We start from the raw sequence: 21,200 nt of genomic DNA, 5'->3' as shown, positions 1-21,200 counted from the left end.
TTTGTTTGACAATGGTTAAATGGAAAAAAGCAGATAGGGTAAAACTCCAATTTGTTTTATGCTAGGATATACCATAATTGCCTATAAATTTGTATCAACAACATGAGACATCCATGCAAGGAAATGCTTACAATAAATGGGTAAAAGAACATGATCACTAGATCCAACAATGGATGGAAAACCAACAAAATGTTGTAGTAGGGCAACCCGTCAATGATCACTTATCCCATACAGATGAATATATAGCATAGTATAGACAAAATATAATTCTTTATTTGTCTGTACCCCAACAATTACAAGATCCACAAGCTGTAGAGAACATGGGTGTTGGCCAAATGCCACAAGAGCCAATAGAAATGCCAACACAACAAGAATATCCACAACAAAATGCAACTCCAAATCACAGCCTCATTATTACCAATGATATGCAAAATGATGGTTGGGAACCACAATGTGTTGAGATGATGGAGGTTGTTAGAGATGATAGGACATCTTGAAGACTCCTAAAGATTGTTTTAGTTTTGATGATGTATTGTACAAATGTTGCTTAAGCCTATGCAAACGGATATTGTATTGATTGTAATAGATATAGGCTTGTGTGTGTGTTTATTTATTCAAGGACTAATCAGGCTTTTTAAGAAACCAAGAAATTAATTTTTTAGTATTTCCATGTATAAACATAAAGTAATAGATTATCATGAAAAAGTAATTTACTACCAAGTGTTTAAACATAGAAATATGACTTGATTCAAACAGGATTTTTCAAGGTAACATTATTAATCAATTACCATTCAGGATAATAGATTACCAAGTCTGTTACTGGAAAAAAGATATTCAAATGTCCTCTATGTTAATAGATTATCAATTCTATTACTAGAAAAGGATTTGCAAGTGTTTTCTGAGGTAACAGATTACCAGAGTTGGTAATAGATTAAAACAAACTCTCTTGCTTGAAACAAGGCTAAAGAACCAAACTTTTCATCAGGATAATCGATTACTGTCGCAATCCGAAAATTTCCGATCTCGCGACTAATGGTTTAGACATCCTTTTAAAAGTCTCATCAATTAAGGAATGCCCGGACACCAGACTAATCCTTAATTAATGGTTTTGAAAAATGAATTCATGGAGTCGCCACCAATGTTTTACTCAAAACATTGGAAAAAGAAAAGGTTTTTAAAAGTCCAATAATGGCCTTGATAACCAGAATTGGGTTCGGGGGTCGGTTACGTGCAGGGAAAGTATTAAACACCTCTACAACGCCCTTAATTGGTACCCTATGATGAAGTTAACATTATAAATGATAATAATATAAATATTAAATCCCCTTTTATTAGTAATTATTTACATGCTTGAAATTTAAATTATACAATTAATCCTAAAATGTCTACATGATTATTTTTATTATAAATAATATTTATTAAAAATAAGAAATAAAAGAGGGAGAAGAAAATTAACTGAAATACCTCTTGAACGAGCTCTATTAATCTTCAAAGATGGAGATTTGGGTGCTTTTTGACAACCTTTCACACTACAATGCCTCACAAAAATCTCAAGAAATACAAAGAGAGGGGGAGAGAGAAAAAGAGAGAAATTTCGTGTTCTAGGGAGTCTGGACAAAATTTTGGAGTCCTGAGAAATGAGCCCCAGCTGTCTATTTATAGACTTTAAAAAGGGTCCAGAACGGCCCGTTCCAAAATCGGAACGGCCCGTTCTGGACATGGCCGTTGTGTGTAAAATTCGTATACTGGAACGGCCCGTTCTGAAATCGGAACGGCCCATTCCAGTAGTGAGAATAACACATAATTTCTTAGATTGGAACGGCCTTGGAACGGCCCGTTCCAGCCCCGTTCCAGTTAAGCTTTTAGCCCTTTATTGAGGAGTTTGGAACGGCCCGTTCCAATCTTGGAACGACCCGTTCCAATTTCAGAACAGCCCGTTTCAAATTAGGGTTTTTGGCCTTTTTAAGACCTTGGAACGGCCCGTTCCAAATTGGGAATGGCCCGTTCCGGTTTTGGAACAGCCCGTTCCAGTCTTCTAAAATCAGCTTGTTTTGGGCTTCTAGGCCCTCTAAAGTTCTGTCCCGTTGTTTGCATGCCCCCCGGACGAAATTGGGTGTCTACAGCTGCCCCTCTTTACTTGTCCTTTGGAATAGTAACGTGTTGCTTTTCCAAAGACAAGTAAAGACGTAGACATTTCGTCCAGGTCTTCTCTTCGTCTCTTTGGTGTTGGTGCTTCTGCGCTGTTTCCCTTAGACAGATGCATTTGTTTGTATCCTCATCCTTTAGAGCAGTTGTGTACTCTATTGGGTAACAAGGCTGACAAACTATACACCTGGTCTTCAGTCTTCGAGTAGAAGCTCCATTGTCTCTCTTGTGATAATGCTCCTTTATTTGTTGCTTCTTGAAGAGGGAGTATATTATGAGCTCAGCCTCTCCAGGCTGGACTGATATTTAGGGCTTCAGCCGGCCCACTGCTAGCTTTAGGGTCTAGCAACCCTTACCGATCTTGTACTAGTTTTGGGGATCTAGCAACCCTTACCGATCTTGTACTAGTTTTAGGGATCTAGCAACCCTTACTGATCTTGTACTAGTTTTGGGGATCTAGCAACCCTTACTGATCTTGTACTAGTTTTGGGGATCTAGCAACCCTTACCGATCTTGTACTAGTTTTAGGGATCTAGTAACCCTTTCTGATCTTGTACTAGTTTTAGGGATCTAGCAACCCTTACCGATCTTGTACTAGTTTTGAGGATCTAGCAACCTTTTATGATCTTGTACTAGTTTTGGGGATCTAGCAACCCTTACTGATCTTGTACTAGTTTTAGGGATCTAGCAACCCTTACTGATCTTGTACTAGTTTTGAGGATCTAGCAACCTTTTCCGATCTTGTACTAGTTTTAGGGATCTAGCAACCCTTACTGATCTTGTACTTGATATCTTCTTATTGGTGTTGTGAGATGAAAGACTGCCCCTAGGTTGATGGGCAGGAGACGTTTGATTTGCCCCTGTGTTGGTGGGCAGGAGATGTTTGATGTGCCCCTGTGTTGGTGGGCAGAGTAGTGGATGACTGGCAGGGATTCCAATGTGGCCCCTGCCGCTTGAGTATTGTGATGCCTCTCCAGGCGCAATGCTGAGTCCTTTTGATGATTGATTATTTGATTGTTGGTGGACGATTGTGGAATGAAAGACTGCCCCTAGGTGGGTGGGCAGGAAATGTTTGTTGTTGTTCTTGTCGAGGTAAGTATTGTGATGCCTCTCCAGGCATCTACTTGTGGTAGGGTTTTTTCTGAATTTCATTTTTTGTTTAGCTTTGGCTCTTTCATGTTTGAACCTTGCCTTTTTCTATTATTTTTCTAAATGCTTCGGCTTTTTCAACATGTTCGAAACTTGCTTTTTTCTGCTATTTTCTTAAATGCTTCGGTTTTTTCAACGTGTACGAAGCTTTCCTTTTTCTCATGTTGTTGCTTTTGCTATTTATTGTCATCATTGGTGGAGGGCTCCATTCCCATGATATTATTTGCTCAATCTTTATTGATGAGTATTATTTTGGAAGCCACTCCTGGCTTTGGTTAGGAAGTCATTCCTGGTTTTGGCATTCTCTTGGATTATCCTTCATTTGGTGAAGAGCAGGGCGTGATGGCCTCTTCATGCTTATAGGCTTGCTTGTTTGGTCGTTGAGCTTTTACGAATGCTTTGTCCTGACGACTCCCTTTGACCATGGCAAGTATAATGCATGGATGCATGGATGCACATAAAAACGCAAGATAGGAATGATTTTTTTTATTATTTGTTCTTTTTATTGTGTAACGCCCTTCCATATGCACATACCTCATATGCATGTGATGCAGTTTATGCTCATGTATTTGTTCCTAAACATGCAATTCAATTTTTTTGTTGGGAAATTAACCTGTGCGCATTAAGGTTAATGTTGACGATTCCTATTTATCCATGCATTTGTGATTATCGTCGGGATATGTTCTTTTGAACTCAAGGTTTCAGTGGCTCCTTGATTATCTAGTCGATGTGTAGTCAAGCGTCTCCCAACTCTGTTCGGGGACGTCTCGGCCTTCCCTCTATGAGTATTCACTGTGCATTTTCCGTGTATCTTTTCAGTGCTATTTTAATGCCATAAGGGTCAAGAGAAAGGAAGGAATGTTATCATTATTATTTTGTTTTTTCAAAAGGGTTGTTAGAAGGGATTTTTCAAAAAGAGTTTTTTTAGAAGAAGGGCTGGCCAAGGTAGGCTTTGGTATTTAGGGTTATTAAACAAAATGTATTTGCTACAAAGAAGCTATCATTGTGTTTAGCCTTTTTGGAAAGTGAAGTGATGACTCGGGGTCGTACTTTAATTGGATGATTCCTCTGAACCGCCTTTCGGTTTTCAACTCAGGTTGCTACTTTAACGTCCTAACTTTTGCCTAGGTCACTTGAGATGTGTTCCCTAGCGGACATTTTTTTTCTTTTGATCTTTTTCTTTTGCCTAGGTTACCCATTTTTACATGTGGATTACCTAGCAGATCTTGCCCTAACTTTTACGCAGCCCCTTTAGTGGGTTTATTGTCGGGCCTTCGTTTTTTTTTTTTAGCACTCATGAGGTACATGATGTCTTTATTTTATCAAACCCTAGTCATGTTTGAATTCCTGATTGTTCCTTTATTATCCTTTCCATGCTATTATTGAGTAACATCTTTGTTACAAATACATTTTGTTTGTTAAGGGTTGATGGATGAGGCCTAGAGTGAATATTTTAAAGGGAGAAGAGAAATGAAAGAATGTTATGACATTTAAAACAGTACTTCCAATTTACACGTGCCCTTTTAGCAAAGCTCGGAGGCCCTGGCGTGCTCCGAGTTCGTGATTCGTACACATAGAGATTAACCGAGGCTGCCCCCTAGAGAGGCATGGTTGACGATTGGTTGAACTACGTTAGGAATGCATTCCCACTTGCTTGAATGTGGGTGTTTCGACTTCGGAATGAAACCTTTATGAATTCTTGCTTTTTAAAGGGAATACTCAAGCCGCCTTTCGGTTTTCAACTCAAGCAGGCATTACTTTTATTTTTTTTATTTTTTATTTTTATGTATCCCTAACTTTTGCATAGGACGTATCCTATCGGGATTTTGATTCTTTTTTTTTTTACCCTAATTTTTGCCTAAGACGCCCTTTACGGGTTTTCGTCCTAGCGGGTTTTGTCCTGCAATGCCTTTATTCTTCAATTGGGTTTTGTTGTAATTCCCTAAAAGCAAGGATTCATTCATTCTTATTCCTTATATCCCAACAGTTGTCATTTCCGCATGGGGAACTCTCGGTGTTTGAATCGTCAATTTGGGCATGTTATGCCCCCAGTCTTAGACCGGAACGGCCTTGGAACGACCCATTCCAGATTTAGGAACGGCCCGTTCCGGTTTAGGAATGGCCCGTTCCATTTTAGGAACGGCCCGTTCCAGTCCCGTTCCAGTTAAGCTTTTAGCCCTTTTTTGAGGAGTTTGGAACGGCCTGTTCCAATCATGGAACGGCCCGTTCCAATCTTGGAACGGCCCGTTCCAATTTCAGAACAACCCGTTCCAAATTAGGGTTTTTGGCCTTTTTAAGACCTTGGAACGACCCGTTCCAAATTGGGAATGGCCCGTTCCGGTTTTGGAACAGCCCGTTCCAGTCTTCTAAAATCAGCTTGTTTTGGGCTTCTGGGCCCTCTGAAGTTCTGTCCCGTTGTTTGCATGCCCCCTGGACGAAATTGGGTGTCTACAATTACCACATGAGATAATTGATTACCACAGAGTGAAATACAATTCTAGGTCTTAAAAAGCTCGAGATAATCTATTACCAAATCCCGTAATCGATTACTCTGATAGTTTTATGTTCCTGGTTCAGTTTTAAAGAGCTGGTAACAGATTACCATATCAGGTAATAGATTACCTTTATTATTACTCTTTATAACTAAATCATGTCTTGTACTTTAAATATCTATCTTTATTGAAATTAAAAGAGAACTTTTCAGAGAATCTTTTTGAAAAAACAACATTAGAGAAAAAGATTACTTTCAAAAACAAAAATCGAAGGCTAATCAAAGAATTTTTCTAAAATACTAAGAGGTGCAAAGATTGAACATGAGTTCTTGAAGGAAGAAATTCAAGAAGTGAATTCAATTGTGAAAGATCAATGTCTACACGAAATTAGATGATATCTTTCTGATCTTTAACCTGTAATTTTCATTTTGTATGGTGTATCTCTTGAGATAGGGTGTCTCACTGAGGGATCTTGAAATCTTTAGTGGGATTTCTCAAGTAATTTCTGTGGGGTACAAAAATTTGTGTGTTTTTAGTCTTGTAGTGTCAAGATTGATGTATGTTTGCATTCTTGTAATATTATGTGTGCATGGTGTTTGTAAACAATATTATAGTGAATGATCGATTTAGTGGGGTGTTAAATCAGAGAAAATTAGATGTTGGCCAAGTGGATGGCTGAACCGGTATAAATTTCTTTGTTCTTTATCTTCTTACCTTTATCTCTTTAATAATCTTGTTAATTTCTTGATTAAAGAATTTAAAGATTTGTGAAATATGATATTTCAATTGCTACATATACTCTGAGTATTAATCTTATAATTGAAATTGATTAAGAAGAAAGTAATATAAAAGCAACCTTGATTACAACTAAATGATTTACTACGTTAACACCAATAATTTAGTATATTGGTCTTGTATCTTGTAATCTACTGTTATTTGTTAACTCAAATTATTTAAAGGTTGAATCTTGAATATTGTAGTTGGCCAATATCAATAAATTTCAAAAATAGATTCATCTTAGGCTAGAATCTATTCAACCTCTCCTTCTAGATTCTTGTCATCTGGGACCAACAATGTAATTCATTTGTTGTAACTCCACCACCACCACAACATTTTGATCATTATCATGACAATTACCAACACTCTTTCGCATCAACCGCAAAATAATTTTTTAATAATCTATCTAGTGCAAATGTTGGTTCTCCACAATTAGCTACAATATATTTGTAAAGTATGTATCCTAACAACGTTCCATTTTTTAACCAATATGAATCTTATATTTAGAAAGAGGAAAATACTCCTTCAGCTTATGTTGATGATTGCAATGAACCTGCATTACAAGATCAACAAATTGTTGATGATGAAAACAACCATACATGATATCCAAGACAAATTCATCTTTGTCACAATCCTTCACAAAACAAAAAACTGCCACCTTTTAAAATTGGTGGTCATCTTCGACATTGATATTTTTTAATTATTTTTTGTATTGCATTTTTTTAATGTAATTTATGCTTGAATAATTTAGAAATAAAAATAAGAGTCAATGAAAATTAATGACCTCTTAAAATAACATTTAAAGAGTTAGTAAAATAAATACAATATATTTAGAATCATTTTGAAGATTTTTTTAGAATTAATTCAAGACTTGAAAGTAATACTATTATATTCACTAAAATAAAATAAAATATGAGTATGAATAATTATTTGAACAAAAAAAAATCTCATAACATTAATAAAATTACACAAAAATTAACTTTTATGATAATCCTAAAAAAATTATCTAAATAAAAAAAATAAATATTTATTTTTAATATTTTTTAAAATATATTATATATTTAAATAATTTACTTAATATAATAATATATTTTATTTTAATTTATATTTTCATACTTTAAAGTATGTATGAATTATATTAAAAATATATTTTATAAAATAAAAATAAAAATTAATTAAAAAATAGCATTGGGAAGTTGGGATATTTCCATTATTAAATAGTACAAAGAGGACATTTGTATAAAGTTTTTCCAAGAAGACACTGTCAATTTTTGACAGGGTAAACTTTTCAAATCTTTTATTTCAACATCCCATATTTTAAGTTTAATACTCAAACTATCCCCCTCCCCCATATTATTTGTCAAATTGCCCCTTTTTTATGTATTGAGAAGTTGGGTAAGAGGACCCAACTTCTCAATGCTTTTCTTTTTATTATTTTTTATTTTTAATTTATAAAAGTATATTTTTTAAGTAATAAGTATATTTTTTAATATAAAAATAAAAATAAAAATAAATTATTATAATAATTAAATTATTTAAATAAATGATAAATTTTAATAATATAAAAATAAAATATTTAGTTTTTTTTTATTTAGATAAGTTTTTTTTATGATTATTATAAAAGTTAATTTTTTTTTACAATTTTATTAATGTGTATTATATTTTAATGAATAAAGTATAATTTTATAAAAAATATGTAAAGCATAAATTAAATTTAAAGGATAAAGTAAATTAAATATTATAAATAAAAAAATATACATGATTTTTTTATTTTTAATTATTCAAACATAATATATATATATATATATATATATATATATATATATATATAAACAAATAATAATTATTGAAATTGTGGACATTTTTTTCTTGAGTGTCCAATAGTTCTACAATAATCACATTTTTTGGGTTAATTTTTTTCTTTAAGGTTCATCTTAATATGTGTGCAATTAGATTTAGGATGACCTTTGGGATTTCTTCGCATTTTTGGATCATGACACCATTTATGTTCGTTATATTCTGGCCACTCATTTTTGTCAGGCAATAATCCGAACAAAGTATTATACACATTAATAACATTCTATAATTTGTAATTGGAGAAAGGAATGACATATGATTCAAGTGAACATGTGCACATGTAGTTATTACATGTGAACAAGGCATGTGTATCACTTGAAATTTACCCAAGTCCTCCAAAAGATCAATGACAATGCGTATAGATTAGATCTTCCCTTAGATTATGGAGTTAGCTCTTCTTTTAATGTTTGTGATCTCACACCTTTTGTAGGAGCTGAAGACGTTGATGAGTATGTTGATCTAAGAACAGATTTTTCCCAAGAAGGAAGGGATGATGGAGGACCATCCTTGGAGTTTTATGTGAGACCTATTACTAGGTCCATGGCTAGGAGAGTATAGGAGGATAGATGATACACCATGCCTAGAGCTAGGCTCATCATGTGTGTAAAGTTTTGATCCTCTCCTAAGCTTGTCATTAGTAGTGTAGGGTTTATTATTTTCATTTCCTATTTTACCCCTGTATTTTGAGTAACCTAGATGGTATGATTTCTTTTGTATTTTTCATTCAGTCTTTGTATTATGGGGCATTTAGAATAGGATTTATTTTTGGACTTAAACCCTGACTTGTGAGGTCAAAGTCCACCTTTTTCTATGTTTAGGTCAAAGGGTATTTTAGTATTTTATGAGGGAAGGAAATCCACATCACATTTAGGGTGCATTTAGAGTGTATTTGGCTTGCATTTCTTGGCTAGGCACCTCATGCAACCATAAATTACTTTTCCTTCCTTCTATAAATACCTTAGGTCTCCCACCTTGTTCACACTTTGGATTATATGCATTTGAGTGAGCTTTTAGCCATCAAAGCCTTCCTTAGTCATTTATGGTTTCATGGCCTCACCATCTTCTCTCAACCTAGAGTGAGTTTAGGGTACCATTGAGTGACCTTCACCAAGCCTTGGTAGAGTGAGCCAACCTAGAAGCACCAAAAACCTCCCCCACCTCTCATTGTTCCTAGTCTCACTTTCCTTCACTCTTATTTTCATTTTTTCTCATCATCTTTGAAGAATTTCTAGCACTTGATCATCTATCTATTCCGTGGAGAAGATGAGGCTCCTTTCTTGGGTCTCACCAACCTCACATTGGAGAACAGGAGTCTATCTCTTTGGGCTTCCAGATCTTTAGAAGACTATCCAATATTTTGAGATTATTTTAAGCTTTTGAAAACCCATTTACTAAGGATTTTAACCCATTTAGAATTATTTGAAATCTCCCAAACATTTTGCCAATGGTCTTGTTCTCCTTCATGGAGAACAACTCATAGTGTCTCTAAAGAGTGACAGTTTGTCTAAGTCTAACACCCTAAATACCCTCATGAGTTACCTTGATGACTTCCCACATTTCTTTGGTGTCGCAACCCAAAATTTTTTGATCTTGCGACCTATGGATTAGACATCTAATTGAAAATCTCATCAATTAGGGAATGCCTAGAAACCATACTAATCCCTAATTAATGGTTTTGAAAAGAGTTCGTGGGAGTTGTCACCAATGTTTTACTCAAAACATTGGAAAAAGAAAAGGTTTTCGAAAGTCCAATAATGACCTTAATAACCAAAATTGGGTTCGGGGGTCGGTTACGTGTAGGGAAGGTATTATACACCCCTACAACGCCCTCAATCGGTACCCTTATGATGAAGTTAGCATAGCAAGAATTAATAAGTTAAATATTTAATCCCATTTATTAATGGTTATTTACATGCTTGAAATTTAAATTACATAATTGACCTTAAAATGTTTACATGATTGGTTTAACAATGTCTATTCAAGATGAGAAATAAAAGAGAGAAGAAGATTAATTGAAATACCTCGTAGCAAGCTTTGTTAGATCTTCAAATATGGAAATTCCAGGTTCTTTGTGGAAACCTTTCACACTACACAAATGCCTCACAAATCTCAAGAAATACAATAGGAGGGAGAGAGACAGAGAGAATTTTCGAGCTTTAAAGAGTCTTAAACGAAATTTTCCCATCCCTAAGTACAGTGTCTGAGTCTACTATTTATAGACATAAAAAATGGTTAGAACGGCCTGTTCTGGATTTAGAACGGCCCATTCTGGACTAGTCTATTGAGAGTAAATTTTAAATCTGGAATGACCCATTCTGGAAGCAGAACGCCCGTTCTGGATTGGAATTTAACTCATGGCAAACTATGCTGGAATGGCCCGTCCCAAACTAGAGTTTTAGGCCTTTTTAGGAACTTGGAATAGCTCGTTCCAGTTTAGGAATGACCCATTCCAAGTTGGGAATGACCCATTCTGGTTTTGGAACAACCTGTTCTGGGCTACTAAAACTAGCTTGTTTAGGGTTTAGGCCTTCTGATGTCATGTCCTGTTGTTTCTATACTTGGGAGCTCTTTTTCTTTGATAATGAAAATCCATTTCCTTGTTTGTATGCCCCTGGACGAAATTGGGTATCTACAGCAGGTCGTTCCAGATTTAAAATTTACTCTCAACAGACTAGTCCAGAATGGGTCGTTCTGGCCATTTCTGATGTCTATAAATAGTAGACTCAAACATTGTACTTAGGGCCAGAAAATTTCATTCAAATTGTAAGTTGTTACCTCCAAAGAGAAGGAGAAGAAAGGAGAAGAACCTGAAAAGGAGGATGAATATGAGAGACCATACATGGTCAAAAAGAACTTTCCCGCCAAGATAAATTCCAATATGGAAAAGAAACATTATGCTTGAAGGCATTGCTTGAGCCTGCTAGAACAAAAACCCGCAAAGGGTGTTTTAGGCAAAAATTAGGGTAAGAAAAAGCCTGCCAAGACAAGGGTATTAGGCAAACAAAAAAGGGGGCTAAAAAATCCCGATAGGATACGTCTTATGCAAAGTTAGGGATAAAAGAATAAGGAAAGAAAAAAAAATAATGCTTACTCGAGCTGAAAACCAAAAGGCAGTTCGAGTTCCTTCTAAGCAAGACTTTATGAAAATTCTACTACAAGCTCCGTTACCACTCCTACCTATAATTGCCTCCTAGGAAAGGCCATACAGAGCATGAGTTGTACCCTCTATGCTCCACCAGAAGATCAAATGTGCATTGAAAAACAAGATGATCAACAAACCACTCACCATTTCATACGTGGATGCGGCGGAGGGAGCCCTGGAAAATACTTTTCAAGCATTAGAAATCTCCCACATTGAAAGAGTCTCGAGCATCGGAAGCTTGGTAACATAGATGCTACTCAAAGAAAGGTTACTAGCTAGGACAAAGGTTGGGTAAAAAGTTCTTAAAGGGTAACTGGGTCACCTAACTTCCAAGACAATCCAAGGCAACACGGTTTGGATATGAACCAACTACATTTTCAAGGGAGAAAAGTTGAGAAATCTCCCTTTGCATAAAATTTTTCGAAGTGTTGATATGCAAGCATTAGAAAAATAAGCTTTGGCGGTCAAGTGGACCAAATGTGAGACCCTCATTTTTCCTTTTCTTTCCCCAACTATCACTCACTCTCTACTCTCTTCTCTCCCCCTAATTCTATGAAACCTTGCTGATTTCTGCTGATCTTGGTGGCTGTAGGTGCTAGTGTTGAGTGAGCCGAGCCTCAAGCTTGCTTTTTCTTCTCCGTTCTTCATCCTTCTTCTCCCGTTCTAGCTAGTCTTCTTCCTGGAGCTCAGATTCTTCACCGAGGTAAGGGAAGCTAGGTTTTGCTGATTTTTGGTTGAAAATGAGTTTTAGAAGCTCATTAGTTGTTTGATGATGGATGATTTTGGCTGAGATTGAAGAAAAACTCGTTTTCGGGGTTTTGGGTGAAAATTTGGGATTTTCATTGTTGATGGTTGCATGTGGGTAAAGCTGGGATTTTTGGGTTGTTTGACGAAAATGTGATGTTTTGGGCCGATTGCATGTGTTTGGGAAGTTGATTTGGTGCAGGTTCTGATGAAATTTTTGAACTTGGAGAGTTGAAGGTTGGTATCACGCCGGGCCCAGTTCTTGGCACCGGGTGCGTGACCATCAGAGGGCTCCATTGGTCGAGCCCGCCGGGCGCAAGGTGGTGTACGCCGGGCGAGCTTGAGGATGGATGCCCCTGGATGGCTCACGCCGGGCGTGGTTGGACCACGCTGGGCGCTCTATCAGTCAGTGACCCACTCTTTTGTGTTTCTGGTCTGGCGTCGGGCGTGACCATGTCTCGCCGGGTGTGGAGACTCCTTGGGAGTCTCTGCTAGAGGTGGCACCGGGCATAATTGGTATTGCTCCAGGTGTGAGACCTTGGGGAGGTCTCTGTCTACCCTATGCCGAGAGCGGGTTTGGTACGTCGGGCGTGTGAGACCTTTTGGGTCTCTGCCTCCTAGTACGCCAAGCGCAATGGGAATTGGGCCAGGAGTGTGTGAGCCCTGATGCTCTTTGGTTGTGCCACGCCAGGCGCGACCATGAGTGCGCCGGGCGCGGATGAGATGTTGTCTTATATGCTGTTATATGTTGATGTGTGTTGACTTATGCTGAAATTGCTGATAGATGTTGTTATATGCTGAGTCGAGCTGTAAATGATGAATATTGCTGTGCTGTTAGATGATAATGCTGAATTGTGTTGTTAAGATGTGCTACTATGCTTGTTGTGCTGCTATGCTGATATAAACTGTTGTAGGCCGTAAGGCTGAGCTGTTGTAGGCTGTAAGGCTGAGCTGTTGTAGGCCGTAAGGCTGAGCTGTTGTAGGCCGTAAGGCTGAGCTGTTGATCACTAAGACTAGAGGAGATATTTTTCGAAATTGCCCATCCCATTGTGTGGATTGAGGTAGCTGTGGTGCTCTTAGAGCCCAATTTGTTGAAAACCCTCCTGGAAAGCTGACCCTTAGAGTGGTAACTTTGTTGTTCTCCTCTAAGTTCTTAGTGGTCCCGTGTGTGGGCCAGGTCGAGGCACACGTGTACAAAGCGACCACGGTATAGGGGCAAGGTCGAGCTATACCGATTACAAGCGACCAAATCTAGCTGATATGCGTGACGACGCATTGTGTGTTTACTGTTGTTTATGGTGTATATTTGATGAGTTGTATGTTGATGATGTGCAAATAGTTGTAGTTGTTTACCATTCATGTATTTATATATATATGTATGTTGATTCTTTTCACTAGCTTACCCTTTGTTGTTTCCTTGTGGTTTGGAATGCGATGATCATACGTTGTATGAGAGCAAAGCAGGGTTAGGTTGGTGTCTAGAGGCAGGTCTGTAGCTGGTAGATGGAGTTTGGCTTTTGTTGTTTTTGGCCACTAGTTGGCTATTTTGGATGTATTTTTGTACATTGAGCCCCAGACTAGACCTTGTGTACATTTTAGTTGCTTATATATATGCATGCTCTTGTTTGTGTGGTGCTGTGGTGTTTTGTTGAGCTGTGTGTGGCGACCAGGCGGGTCGTTACACTTTAGTGGTATCAGAGCCTGGTTCGAGTCTAGTGGACACTCTTTGGGGGTGGTTTCTTTAGGCTTTTGTTGTGCTGGACTCTGTGCTGTTCTAATTTCTTTGTTGATTGTCGTGCTGTTGATTGTTGTTTGGTTTAGTTATTATATACTGAAGGAGCTGTTACTTTTATATACAATGACTAGAACCAATGAGCAGATAGCTCGTGCCATGGAGATGATTGCTATGGCTATGCAGTAACAAAATCCTTATTTTGCTAGGATGGACGCTGATAGAGCTGCAGCTGGTGCAGCAAGGCCCGTGGAGATGCAGACCCAGAGGTAGCTGACCACTAGATCTGTGAGCTGGAGAAGATCTTTGATGTGTTGGGATGTTCTCAGGAGAGGAGGCTGGCATATGTTGTTTACATGCTGGTTGGGGTGGATGAGCATTGGTGGAGGGGTACTCACCATATGCTGACTGCTAGAGGTGTTGTAGTCGACTGGGAGTGCTTTAGGAGGGTGTTTCTGGAGAAGTACTTCCTAGAGAGCGTGAGACACGCTAAGGAGGCTGAATTCATGCGGTTGCACCAAGGTGGGATGTCAGTATCCGAGTATGTGATGAGATTCGAGCATCTGGCTCATTTCTATTCGCAAGCTATATCTGAGGCCTGGAAATGCAGGAAGTTTGCTGAGGGTTTGAAACAGGAGTTGAAGAGGGTGGTGGTGCCTATGGCCATCACTAAGTTTCTGGCCTTAGTGGAGAAGGCTAAGGTGGTTGAGCGGTTAGAAGGTGGAAACCGTGTGACTAAGGCTGCTGAGGGACCAGTTGGGTCCAAGAAAGGAGGAAGTCAGAGGAAGCCATATGATAGGCCCCAACCACAGCAAGGGGGTCCTGTTATAAGGCAACCTACTGATGCTGCCAGAGGAGGGAGACAGGGTGGAGGTGCCATCTTAGATGTTACAGGTGTGCTGGACCCCACTTTGTTAGGGATTGTCCACACACGGAGAGCCGGTGTTTCAGGTGCCATCAGATGGGTCATGAGTCGACCAACTGTCCTGCCAGAAATAGACCAGAGAGGGGTGCCCAAAGGGGTGATGTTCAGATAGGCGATGCTTAGAGGGGTGACAGACCTACTACTGCTGGGAGAGTATTCGCCTTGACTAGGACTGAAGGTTCTACTTCCTCAGATCTTGTGAAGGGGAAGGGTAAAGCTGCTGGTAAGGATGTGATGTTTCTGTTTGACTATGGAGCTTCTCATTCATTTGTTTCTTATGCTTGTGCTGCTATGCTGGGTGTGCCGGTGTGTGATTTGGGGTTGAGACTGCTAGTGTCGACGCCCGCTTCTACTTCGGTAGTTGCTTCTGAGCTATGTGCTGGCTGTCTTATTGTTGTGAATGAGAAAAGGTATAAGGTGAACTTGATCTTTTTACCTTTGGTGGACATTGACATAATCTTAGGGATGGATTGGTTGTCTGCCAATCGCATCCTTATAGATTGTGCCAATAGGTGATTGATCTTTCCTCAGGTGGAGAAGGAGCTGCTGATTTTAGCTGGCCAAGTTGAATCATTGTTGAGGGATGAAGCAGAGTGTTGTATTCTGCTTACTGCTTTGAGTGTGGAGACCGAGAGGGTCATTGTTGAGATAGATGTGGTGAGGGATTTTGCTGAGGTGTTCCCTGATGAGGTGCCTGGGTTGCCTCCTACTAGGGAGATGGAGTTTAGCATTGACTTGGTTCCAGGTGCGGGGCTAGTGTCGGTGGCTCCCTATAGGATGGCCCCTACTAAGCTGGTTGAGCTGAAAGGTTAGTTGGAGGATCTGTTGGAGAAGTAATTGGTGCGGCCGAGTGTATCATCATGGGGTGCTCCCGTGCTGTTGGTGAAGAAGAAAGATGGAGGTAGTCGACTGTGTGTTGATTACCGGAAGTTGAACAAGTTAACCATTAAGAACAAATATCCACTTCCCCGGATAGATGACTTAATGGATCAATTGAAGGGAGCATCGATTTTCTTGAAGATTGACTTGAGGTCAGGTTATCACCAGATCAGGGTGAAGGAGGGTGACATACCGAAGACTGCTTTCAGGACTAGGTATGGTCACTATGAGTATGTTGTGATGCCGTTTGGTGTGACCAACGCCCCGGTAGTGTTCATGGATTACATGAACAAGATCTTCCGGCCCTTCTTGGATAAATTTGTGGTGGTGTTTATTGACGACATCCTGATTTATTCAAGGACCCCGGAGGAGCATGGAGAGCACTTGAGGTTGGTTCATTGAGGGATTCTCCAAAATATATAGTAGCGCCTCTAACCCAGTTGACAAGAAAGGAGCAACTGTTCATTTAGATAGATGCCTGTGAGCGGAGTTTTGATGAGCTGAAGAGGAGGTTGACTACTTCTCATGTGTTGGTGTTGCCCGACTCTGGTGAAGCCTTTGAAGTGTATTGTGATGCTTCTCACCAGGGTTTGGGATCTGTGCTGATGCAGAACAGGAAAGTAGTGGCATATGCTTCAAGACAATTGAAGAACCATGAGAGGAATTATCCCACTCATGACTTGGAGTTGGCAGCTGTTGTTTTTGCCTTGAAGATATGGAGGCATTACCTATATGGCGCTCGGTTCAACGTCTTCAGTGATCACAAGAGTCTGAAGTACCTGTTTGATTAGAAGGAGCTGAACATGAGGCAGAGGCGGTGGATGGAGTTTCTGAAGGATTATGTATCATCCTGGGAAGGCCAATGTTGTGGCGGATGCGCTGAGTAGGAAATCCATCCACATGTCTAGTATGATGGTGAAAGAGCTGGAGCTGGTAGAGGAATTCAGAGATCTGAATCTCTGTGTGGAGCTAGCTCAGGATCACATTAGTTGTGGGATGACTACCATAGCTAGTGAGTTCTTGAGACATGTTGGACTAAAGCAGTTGCAAGATGTAGAGTTGGTGAAGCTTCTTGGTTTGCTGGGTACCGAGAAGGTTGTTGGTTTTTAGCTAGGCGGAGATGGAATCTTGAGGTTTAAGGGCAGAATTTGCCTACCTCATGATGCTGAGCTGAAGAAAGTTGTGATGGAGGAAGGCCACAAGAGTAGACTTAGCATACATCCTGGTATGACTAAGATGTATCAAGACCTCAAGAAGACTTTCTGGTGGTCTGGTATGAAGAGGGACATTGCTGAATATGTGGCGGCCTGCCTGACTTGTCAGAGGGCGAAGGTGGAGCATCAGAAGCCGAGTGGTTTGATGTAGCAAATGGAGATTCCGGAATGGAAGTGGGATAGTATCACTATGGATTTCATTATAGGGTTGCCTAAGTCAGCTAGGAATAGTGATGTTATTTGGGTGATTGTTGATCGGTTGACCAAGTGTGCGCATTTCTTGCCTGTCAACATCAAGTGGTCCTTGGAGAAGCTGACGCAGTTGTATGTGAGGAAAATAGTACGGTTGCACGGGGTGCCTTCTAGTATTATTTCAGTCAGAGATCCGAGGTTCACTTCCAAATTTTGGCAGAGTCTACATCAAGCCTTAGGCACAAAGCTGAAGCTGAGTTCTGCTTATCATCCGCAGATGGATGGTTAGTCAGACAGGACAATCCAGTCCTTGGAGGATCTGCTGAGGGCTTGTGTGCTAGACCACTTGGGAAGCTGGGAGGAGGTCCTACCGCTGGTGGAGTTTACTTACAATAATAACTTTCATGCTAGTATTGGGATGGCGCCGTTTGAATCCTTGTATGGCAGGAGATGTAGGACTCCTCTGTGGTGGTATCAAGATGGTGAGTCAGTGGTTATGGGATCAGAGCTGATCCTACAGACTACTGAGAAAGTGAAGCTGATTCAGGAGAGGAGGAAGACTGCTCAGAGTAGGCAGAAATCATATGCTGATAAAAGGCGAAAGCCTTTGGAGTTTGCTGAAAGGGAGCATGTGTTTCTGAAGGTGACCTCGACCTCTGGTGTGAGTAAAGCGCTGAAGGAAAGGAAGTTGACACCGAGGTTTGTTGGTCCCTATCAGATCATACAACATGTGGGTCCAGTTGCTTATCGGTTGGCCTTGCCACCGTCTCTTTCAAACCTACACGATGTATTTCATGTGTCCTAGCTGAGGAAGTGTGTTCATGACCCTGGTCATGTGGTGGAGCTGGATGATGTGCGGGTGAAGGAGAATCTGACGTTTGAGAAGTTACCGGTAGCTGTGGTGGATCATAAGCTGAAGGAGCTGAGGGGCAAGTCCATTGCTCGGGTGAAGGTGTTGTGGGATGCAGCTACTGGTGAGGCTACTTGGGAAGTGGAGCAGCAGCGCAGGGAGCGGTATCCTTTTCTTTTCCCAAGTAAGTCTGTTTTTGAGGACGAAAACTCTTGTTGTTGGGGAGGTTGTGAGACCCTCCTCTTTCCTTTTCTTTCCCCAACTCTCACTCACTCTCTACTCTCTTCTCTCCCCCTAATTCTTTGAAACCTTGTTGATTTCCGCTGATCTTGGTGGCTATAGGTGCTAGTGTTGAGTGAGCCAAGCCTCAAGCTTGCTTTTTCTTCTCCGTTCTTCATCCGTCTTCTCTCGTTCTAGCTAGTCTTCTTCACGGAGCTCGGATTCTTCACCAAGGTAAGGGAAGCTAAATTTTGCTGATTTTTGGCTGAAAATGAGTTCTAGAAGCTCATTAGTTGTTTGATGATGGATGATTTTGGCTGAGATTGAAGAAAAACTCGTTTTCGGGGTTTTGGGTGAAAATTTGGGATTTTCATTGTTGATAGTTGCATGTGGGTAAAGCTGGGATTTTTGGGTTGTTTGACGAAAATGTGATGTTTTGGGCCGATTGCATGTGTTTGGGAAGCTGATTTGGTGCAGGTTCTGATGAAATTTTTGAACTTGGAGAGTTGCTGGTTGGTATTACGCCGGGCGCAGTTCTTGGCGTCAGGCGCGTGACCATCAGAGGGTTCCATTGGTCGAGCCCGCCGGTGTCGCCACCGGCCCGAAACGGGACTTTCGGCATTCGCGATTGATGGTTGGACTCGTTTATTTGTTTAAAAAAATAGTGGATTGCTAGAATGACGTATTCTCAAACTGAGACCTTGTCAGACGAGCAATTTTATTAAATGATTCACCAATCCATATTAATCCCAAGCGGGACCCTCCATGGATTAGTGGTTTTCGCAAAAGGAGGGTTCGTGGAGTCGCCACCAATGTTTTACTCAAAACATTGGAAAAAGGGATAAGGCAATTGATTTTATAAATCAACTTTGGCCATTACAACCAGAGTTGGGTAAGGGAGTCGGTTACGCGTGGGGAAGGTGTTAGCACCCCACAGCGCCCCTTTCGGGTTCCCTATGACAGATTATTTCTAAAATAATAGCGTAAAATTACTAAATTACCCCTATTTATTCTAAGCAATTATAAATTGACTATCTACATGATGACAGTTTAAATATTCACACAGAAAGCAGTAAAAGGAAGGATTGAAAGGAAACCTCTTGAAGCGTGCTTTTATATATTGCAAAGAACTGGGAAGCGTTTTGGCGTTCCCTCGCTCTACAAGCCCGCTCCTCGCTCTCCTAGAACAAAATTTTAACTAAGGGAATCAAAAGATTTCCCCTCGACTAAGTTCGATCCTCAAGCAAAATGGCTCGGGGCTCAAGAACTTCGTCGGATCGACTCCCAGAGAGATTTCTAGGGCAGAACACTGCTCAAAAACCCCAGAATACTCAAGGAGGGAGTCAAAACTGAGTGAAAAAGTCTGGAATGACGTCCAATTGACGTCATATTTATAGGGAATAGGCGCAATACGGCCTACAGGGGCAATACGGCCGTATTGAAATTTTTGAACTTCAATACGGTCGTATTGAAGTTCAATACGGTCGTATTGAAATTCAGAAATTTCAATACGCCCGTATTGAGTTCGCTGCGGTTGTATTGAAGTGTCAATACGGTCGTATTGACTTCAGTACGACCGTATTGAAGTGCCAATACGGTCGTATTGACTTCAGTACGGCCGTATTGGGCTTTTTCCCTCCACTTCCTTATTTTGAGCTATTCTAAGACCTCTAGACCTACAGAGAACCCTCCTAGGGCCTTCGAGGAGTCCTTCTGGCTGATTATCCTTCAGTCTTCGAGAGTCTTCAAGCTTTATTTCCGACCCGGACAATTTTAGGGGTCTACAGCTGCCCCCCCTTTACTTAGTCGGACGGCCTTTTGGTGTATCGGCTGACAAGTAAAGGAGTTGACCCAATTGTCCGGGTATTGTGCCGACCTTCTGACTTGTAGCGTCTTCCGGTGGAAAAATGTTGAGTAGCCTCTCCAGGTGGGTGCATACCTCGGCGCTTCTGACATCCTCGGTAGCTGAGTTTACCTTCTCCAAGGTCAACTTCACTCGACGCCCGAGCCGGAAGTTGGACATCAACGCGCCTCTGATGACGCTGATGGTTGAGTACCGCCTCTCTAGGCTTAGCTTCACTCTTTGTTCGAGCCGGAAGCTAAATATCCTTGTGACGACGGTGAGCAGTGTGAGTTTTGCCTCTCCAGGCCTAGTCTCGCTCTTTGTTCGAGCCGGAAACCAAGCACCTTTGTGACGACGGTGAGCAGTGTGAGTTTTGCCTCTCCAGGCCTAGTCTCGCTCTTTGTTCGAGCCGGAAACCAAGCACCTTTGTGACGACGGTGAGCAGTGTGAGTTTTGCCTCTCCAGGCCTTGCTTTGCTTGTTGCCCAAGCTGGAAGCTGTAAGTACCGTCTCTCCAGGCTTAGCTTCACTCTTTGTTTGAGCCGGAAGCTAAGTACCTTTGTGACAACGGTAAGCGGTGAGTACCCCTTTTCCAGAGATAGCTTCGCTCATTGCCCGAGCCGGAAGCTGCATACCTCCGTGTTTGTGACGACGGGGGTAGCGTGAATATCTCCTTTCCAGGGATTCGTGATGATTTTGTCTCCACAGTCCACGATGCTGCTTCGACGGTTGTTTTTTGATTTTGTGCCGCTAAGGGCTGGATAACGCAGGGATCCGTCTAGGGGATGTGCAGTTACTCATAGGTTCTTGTGTCCCAACTTTCCATTGCGTAGTTGGTTCCCACTGGGGAATTTCTGATTCCTTTGGGTGCAGACACAAAGATGCTCTTTCTGATGTGAGCGGTGCCTTATGATTGGCTGACGTCCTTTCGACGTTGGTGGAGTATCCCGGTTATCCTTGTTCGGGTGTCTCTTTTGGTTTTCTGATTTTGCTGCCTCTGTGTAGGCTGTTATCCGCTGGGGATTCTGGATGTTGATTTTG

The 21,200-nt window shown here is 40.6% G+C and overlaps 1 protein-coding gene across 1 annotated transcript; it reads left to right on the top strand.

The window, feature by feature from the left end:
* The first annotated feature begins 320 nt into the window (after positions 1-320).
* Positions 321-16,602, top strand: LOC145952164 (uncharacterized). Its single transcript, XM_083064390.1, has 7 exons — positions 321-470; positions 796-903; positions 14,368-15,060; positions 15,168-15,380; positions 15,495-15,638; positions 16,313-16,430; positions 16,556-16,602. Exons 1-7 carry the CDS (start codon positions 321-323, stop codon positions 16,600-16,602), a joined length of 1,473 nt encoding a protein of 490 aa, XP_082920516.1.
* Positions 16,603-21,200: the final 4,598 nt, after the last annotated feature.

The sequence above is a fragment of the Cajanus cajan genome, chromosome 9 (assembly GCF_000230855.2).
Source record: "Cajanus cajan strain Asha chromosome 9, NIPB_CcT2T_4, whole genome shotgun sequence".
In the NCBI taxonomy this organism is placed as follows: Eukaryota; Viridiplantae; Streptophyta; class Magnoliopsida; order Fabales; family Fabaceae; genus Cajanus; species Cajanus cajan.
Note: the sequence above shows the minus strand (reverse complement) of the source record. Positions and strands in the feature narration are given on the sequence as shown.